The sequence below is a fragment of the Montipora foliosa genome, chromosome 11 (assembly GCF_036669935.1).
Source record: "Montipora foliosa isolate CH-2021 chromosome 11, ASM3666993v2, whole genome shotgun sequence".
NCBI lineage: Eukaryota > Metazoa > Cnidaria > Anthozoa > Scleractinia > Acroporidae > Montipora > Montipora foliosa.
The window spans coordinates 12,649,785-12,657,284 of record NC_090879.1 but is presented as its reverse complement, the minus strand read 5'-3'; the positions used below and the strand labels follow the sequence as shown (position 1 = coordinate 12,657,284).

At 41.7% G+C, this 7,500-nt stretch overlaps 1 protein-coding gene across 1 annotated transcript in view; it reads right to left on the bottom strand.

Moving 5' to 3' along the window:
• Window positions 1-7,500, bottom strand: part of LOC137976691 (tetratricopeptide repeat protein 28-like) — an 11,876-nt gene that overhangs the window by 459 nt on the left and 3,917 nt on the right. Inside the window, exons 3-4 of the mRNA XM_068824049.1 lie at window positions 3,966-7,368; window positions 1-1,956 (exon numbers count right to left, since the gene is read on the bottom strand). The exon at window positions 1-1,956 is cut by the window's left edge and continues 459 nt beyond it. Of these exons, the coding sequence (XP_068680150.1) occupies window positions 3,971-7,300 (3,330 nt within the window). The 5' untranslated portion in view covers window positions 7,301-7,368 and the 3' untranslated portion in view covers window positions 1-1,956; window positions 3,966-3,970. The remainder of the gene's footprint in view (window positions 1,957-3,965; window positions 7,369-7,500) is intronic.

Sequence of the window (7,500 nt, the reverse complement as noted above, 5' to 3'; positions counted from 1 at the left end):
GCGTATTCCCCAGAAACTGAACTCTCTTCTTAGGCAACTTTTTCATGTTTCGGTTACATATCATAGACCATATTCATAGATGGTGGTCAATACATTATTCTATTGTCCTTGTTCTAATATTCTAGACCAACTAGCCTTGATAGGAGTTGACAAAATACAAAAGTTGCTTTAGAACGATGTTTGTTGGACTAAGTGGCACACACACACAATTGGCGTTTCTCAAACGAGAGTAAGGGTAAGACCAAGGGTCAGGGTAAGGGTAAGGATACGAATACAAAAAGTATCCTAAACATGCATAAAAGCTAAACTTAGGCCTAATTATAGGCCTAAACAAAAGTTTAAGGTTAGCTTTTAATAGTTTCTTGGCCACCATTTATGAATACTGTCTATGATCGATGTTGACGCCTTTAAAAACATTTTCTGTTGCTGAGTGACTCTTGGTAACCGATTCTTTGGAAAATAAGACAGAAGCAAATGCGAAATTAGTATAGTTGTTGACATGATTTCGAGTTTGGTAGAAATAAGCACGAGTACATTTCTCAGACTAGCAAATTTGCACGAGCCCGCAGGGCTAATAATATACATAAAAAAGGTATAAAGATAGAAAAGCAAAACAAATGAAAAGGTACCAGCAAGCCCTTCAATTGTTTATGAAACTCATTCAACTGATTGGTTGAAACAGATCTCTGTCGATCAAAAAGTCATTTCCACTCGTGTTACAAATTTGCACCCTTGTTAAGCTCCGTGCAAATAGATGCAACAATGTAAGCACGTGTAGTGTGTATTATGGAAATGATACGACCCATAAGACATAGTAAAGTTACAAAATTCGGCTACCATCTTGATTTCAAAAGGATATCTCGTCCTCAGAGCCCACGTGTCTTTTGGCAGCGCCAAGACATGGAGCTCTGGAATAATCTATTTCCGGAACTCCAAGATTTTAGGAGTTCCGGTTTCACCAAAAAGTGAAATGGGGCGATGATTAAAACTCAACGGTTTACAACAGCAGCGACAAATCTTTGTGTTAACAAGTATCGTTGGAGATTTTTGTGACATATTCGTAAATTAAAAGCTATTTTTACACTCAGTAGATTACGCTTGAGCAGTTTGATAAACAATAAACTTATCAACACAGTTCTGAAAATTAATTATTCCAGAGCACCGTGTCTTGGCGCTGACCAAAACACACGTGGGCGCTGGGGACGAGATTGTTTAAAAGGTTAATGCGTTGATATCTCCATGGAGACCATATGTCATGCGCGTGCGTGACCCCAACATTGATGAAAGAGCTGTGTAAAGGAATCCAACATTGTTGCGCTACGCTTCGACAATCACGGAAAAAAAGAAATGTGTGGAGTTGTTGACTCAAAAGTTTGACCAGTTTCAAACTTCAAGCAACGTTATGGATCAGGGTGGGTGTGCAAACGTACGCAACGTGTAACACCCTGCAATGTTGGCAGTTATTGGGCAACAATGTTGCGTCCTTTCGCACGGGGCTTTACATGAGACCTGCACTCTTTTTTAGTCGAGCAGAGCAGAGTAATTGTTTGTGTATATGACGACAGTTAAACTAGTTTGACTTCAACCTCGATCTCAGGCTCTCTTTCTTTTCTAATTTGGCCCTGAAGGGGAGCCTGAGTTCGAGGTGAAGAATTACTATTAAAATCACAAATGACATTGATGGTCCCCTTGATTACAAGAGGCGCAGGCAAGAGAGCCCATGGGGTCCCATGCCGGTAGCACTATTGGCTCTTCCTCCAAAACCGCCATTACATCAGCTGGAACATATTTTTTGTCCACAACAACCTCGTAGACAAACTCAGTGAATCACTCATCCGTCATCATTAAATATCCTGGTTTGTCTTTCTCCTCGCCCCAGGAATTCTCCACTCGCCATTTTGTTGTCTTCAGTTCCAAAGAGTCTTTGTCACCTTCTTGTTTTGAATCCATGTTTCCCTGGGCGCAAAAATATCAAAATCATTTCAGCTTGGACTGCAGTTCAAACATTATATATAAAGTGTCCTCACAATAATCGACCTGTCACAGTGATGACGGACCGAGAAGTTAACTGGTGCCACATAAATGAGATGGTACAATTTTACCCAATGAGTGACTCAACAAAACGGGTACAAGAGATCTTGGAGATCCTCTCATTTAACCAGCAACTTAAAGGTCCATGTTCATCCAAAAGACATTGCGCACTTGTGTCGTTGTTTTGAAATAGTTGCAGCGTTTTGATTGGGTACTCACCGGTGATTTTCGGATTTTCCGTCCACGAGAAATTCAACGCGGCGTGCAATACCTTTTGGGTGAACATGGGTCTTTAATAAGCAGTTGCAAGTTGCAAAAGAAAGCCTGGAAAAAAAACCCAGGCTTGAATGAGGCGCGAACCGCGCGATTGCACTGCACAGCTCTACCAACTGAGCTATCAAGCCAACTGGGAGCTCATCACTATATTCCGTAAGAGATGAACGAATGAATGATGCTCAGTTGGTTGGGCATCGGGCTGTCACGTGGGAGGTCGCGGGTTCGAACCTCGGCAGGATCAACACTCAGGATCTTAAAATAACTGAGGAGAAAGCAATGCCTTTGTAATTTCATATGCAAATTGTTAGACATTCAGGTCTTCTCGGATAAGGACTGTAAACCGTTGGCACCGTCTCACAAATATCTTCTATGTTCATAAATTCCGGGACGTGAAAGAACCCACACACTACTGGGGAAGACTAGGAGATGGAGTCCTAGGTGTTGTTGCTGTCCTGTTCTCTCCAGCAAATTAAAGTGGCCGGCTTGGCAGTGATGTCTCTAAAAAGGCTTATCGTGTATGAGGTCACCAAGGCAGAAACAGCCATAAGTCAAAAAGGGACTTTGCCGAGTGCTGGAACATGTAGATGTAGATGACCAAGAAAAACGTAGAATGATTAAGCTTCTGCTTAACTTCTCTCATTTTTCATGTATTTCAATTTGCACAGTTTAAATATATGCACATTCCAATAAGAGTCTATAGCACTCAATCTTACACCTTTGGGCCTTTTACGGGATGCAATTCGAACTCACAAGTGACCAGGCTGCCAGTTAACTTGGTTGCTCAGTTGGTAGAGTAGTAGTGTAGCGCAATCGCACAGCCCGTTCAAGCCTGGGTTATTAATAGGTTATTTTTGAAATATATGACAATATATTCTACAGCATTCAACACAGGTACACATAGATATGCTCTTAACATCTGTTGAAATCATCTAAGTACAAAACATGTGCTCTACCACTGAGCCTCAGGCAACGTATGGGAGCTGACACACGTCCCGCATACAGCTAAGAATGAGATGTCGAATCTGGTATTTAACCCACTCCATGTATAGTGAAGGCATCGTGAACTTAAGATGCGAATGGCTAGGTGCAGGACGATGCTGTCTTCGAATTCCTTACAAAAGAAGACGTTTAGGGATCTCTGGGAGAACGGAAACACCAAAAGAGACATCACGAGGTTGTAAAATGAGCCATCTTCACCAGTTAACATTCATGTGTGATAGGCATATCGAAATGACATTTGCGACAAAAGCGTGTTGGAGGAAACTTTGGATTGTTTACGCTACGAAGCTACAATCATAGACAAAACCTTTGGGAAGGTTAGCACTTCTGACGTCTTCATTGATTCTCTCCCCTCCCACCTCATTCAATTGGTGTGCAAAACTAAATGGTTTTAGTGGGAAACTGTTGAGTTACCTTCCAACATTTAATAGGGGGAAGGGTCTATATAAGAGAAGGTGAAACTATTTCTTTTGCGCTTTAACAGAAGCGGGTTAAAGTACATACAGCTCTGGTGCGGTTCATTTACATAACCTTCCCAACTACTTTTGTCTATTGCAGCATCTCGTCATCGTGCCATCTTAGGCGTATTTGATTCCTATCGTCAATTTTCCAATTTGAAAGTATTCTTGTTTTCGGAGTTAAACTCGAACTTCACTTACCATTTTTATGGAAATTCCAGCGTGACATCATCGCCAACTAGCACAAATGGCGCCCAGTGCTTTATAGCGCAATATTGCTTTGACTCTCGCAAAGATTTCATTGCTTGTTGAAGAGCTGCACTTGCGCTTTTTCCATCTACCAGGTGCTGGTAGAAGATCCTCATGAACAGCAACGTTACCTCGTCATCAATTGCCCAGAGTGACACCAAAACAGACCGAGCTCCAGCACACAGGAAAGCCCTTGCAATTCCCACCACTCCCTCAGACTTCAATTCTCCCTGGCCACTGTGACAACAGCTCAGCACGACTAGTCTTGCTCGAAGAGAAATTGTCTGAACATCCGACATTTTCAAAATGAAGTCTTCCTCTTTGGGGATTGGCGATTTCCGTCCGGTATTTGGGGCTAAAGCAATTTCCCCCGTTTTTTGGCATCCATGTGCTGCAATGTGAACTAAAGCAACTGATTTCATATTTTTCAGCACCTCAGCTTTCGTGGCACTTTTTCCAGTCAGCGGTGTTGTCTGCAGAAGTTGTCCAATCATCTCTACATCTTGTTTTGCGCACGGAAGCTGTTCCAAAATGGGCTCCCCTTTCTTGTTAGTAACTTCCTTCAACCACGGATCACCTACAAGCAGTGCGCCAGTCTTATTGTGGAAATCTTCAGGTGTACCAACAATCACATTAAAAGCGGTCAACGAGGGAACGGTGCGGATTCTGATAGATTCACTCAATGCAGAATATGGAGCCAAGCAAAAGGGCCCATCGGGAACAACGATTAACTCATTTCCTTGGAGAAAGTCTGCAATTGGCCCGAGTAAGACATCATACAACTGTTGTAAAGAGTTAACAGAGGATGAAGATGGTAGAACTGTTTTATTACTGATAGGGTTTTTGCTGCAAGACAAGTCGTTGCGTAATGGATCCAAAGAACGATTCTCGCATCTGACACCATCCCCTACTCCAATCCCTTTTAAAATAGCTTCCATCAACAAATCAGCACTTCCATTTGCGATTTCGTTTTGTCGAAAGCTGATCTTGCCATCTTTTCTTAGAACCCAAAAGGTGACCTTGTTGTCGTCAAGTGCCACAAAAACGGCTTGTGAAGGTAAAAGCTCTAATGCAGCTGTAAGAGTTTGATTCGGAGCAAGTGCAGAAAATGACTTAGAGTCAATCCCGTATTTATCTTTCAAAATATCCATCAAAGCCTGTGCTCGACCTTTCTCAGCAGCATACAAAGCTTCTTCAATCTCTCCATTCTTCAAAAGTGTACTCCACAGAGCAGTGTATGACAAGCGATACGTATCACGAAAACTTATTTTCCATTCATCTTCTGACTTCAGACTACGCCTTGTTTCATCAAAACGTTTTATACTTGAACGATAACAACTAAGTGCATTACTCAAGGAACCCAACAATTCATGATCACGACCTTGCGAATACCACGCCATTCCCTCTCTTGGACAGTTTCCAATTTCCTTAAAAATACTAAGACTCTGTTCATGGTACTTCAGGGCTTCCTTAAAACTACCTAGATTGCAATAGGCATTTCCCAGATTTCCATAGGCTGATCCCTCCCCAGCCCTATTCCCTACTTCTTTAGCAATACTAAGACTTTTTTCGTAGTACTCAGTGGCTTGTTTAAAATTACCCAGATTGCTATAAGCATTTCCCAGCTTTCCATAGGCTGATCCCTCCTCAGCCCTTTTACCTACTTCTTTAGCAATGCTAAGACTTTTTTCGCAGTGCTCAATGGCTTGTTTAAATTTACCTAGATTGCAATAGGCATTTCCCAGATTTCCATAGGCTGATCCCACCCCAACCCAATTACCTACTTCTTTAGCAATACTAAGATGTTTTTCGTAGTACTCAATGGCTTGTTTAAATTTACCTAGATTGCAATAGGCATTTCCCAGATTTCCATAGGCTGATCCCACCCCAGCCCTATCACCTACTTCTTTAGCAATACTAAGATGATTTTTGTAGTAGTCCATGGCTTGTTTAAAATTACCTAGACTAAGATAGGCATTTCCCAGGTTTCCATAGGCTGATCCCTCCCCAGCCCTATTACCTACTTCTTTAGCAATACTAAGACCTTTTTCGTAGTACTCAGTGGCTTGTTTAAAATTACCTAGACTAAAAAAGGCATTTCCCAGATTACCATAGGCTGATCCCTCCCCAGCCCTATCTCCTACTTCTTTAGCAATACTAAGATGTTTTTGGTAGTACTCCATGGCTTGTTTAAAATTGCCTAGATTGCGATAGGCACTTCCCAGATTTCCATAGGCTGATCCCTCCCCAGCCCTATCCCCTACTTGTTTAGCAATACTAAGTTCTTTTTTGTAGTACTCCATGGCTTTTTTAAAACTACCTACACTATGATACGCATTTCCCAGATTTCCATAGGCTGATCCCTCCCCAGCCCTATCTCCTACTTCTTTAGCAATACTAAGATCTTTTTCGTAGTACTCCATGGCTTTTTTAAAACTACCTACACTAAGATACGCATTTCCCAGATTTCCATAGGCTGATCCCTCCCCAGCCATGTTACCTACTTCTTTAGCAATACTAAGATCTTTTTTGTAGTACTCCATGGCTTTTTTAAAACTACCTACACTAAGATACGCATTTCCCAGATTTCCATAGGCTGATCCCTCCCCAGCCATATTACCTACTTCTTTTGCAATACTAAGATGTTTTTCGTGGTACTCAATGGCTTTTTTAAAGTTACCTAGACTAAAATAGGCATTTCCCAGATTTCCATAGGCTGATCCCTCCCCAGCCTTATCCCCTACTTCTTTATCAATACTAAGATGTTTTTTGTAGTACTCCATGGCTTGTTTAAAATTACCGAGACTAAGATAGGCATTTCCCAGATTTCTAAAGGCTGATCCCTCTCCAGCCCTATCCCCTACTTCTTTAGCAATACTAAGATGTTTTTCGTGGTAATCCATGGATTGTTTAAAATTTCCTAGATTGCTATAAGCAATTCCTAGATTTCCATAGGTTGATCCCTCCCCAGCCCTATTACCTACTTCTTTAGCAATACTAAGATGTTTTTCGTAGTACTCAATGGCTTGTTTAAAATTACCTAGATTTCTATAAGCAATTCCCAGATTTCCATAGGTTGACCCCTCCTCCGCCTTGCAGCCTATTTCTATGAAAATAGGTAATGCTTGTGTATAAGCTTTTATGGCCTGTTGATAATCAGGTAGGTTGAGGTAAGCACGGCCGAGATGAAAATGAGCCCTTCCTTCACGATATCTGTCTTCTACACTTATCGCAATGGCAAGCTCTAGCATTCGCTGCTCTACAGCCTCTAACTTCCCATCTACCATTCTTCAATAACTAAATGACAATTAAAACTTTTTCCATGAGACGATCCAATGTCAAATCAAGGATGAAGCTGGAATGAAAGAAAGACAAAGACGCTTGATGTTTAATCTGCATTTTAGCTTCGAGACGGAAACGTTTTTCCCACCCTATTCCCTCCCAGGGTGGTTAGTTAAGGGGTTGTATCAACGGGTCACCATGGCTG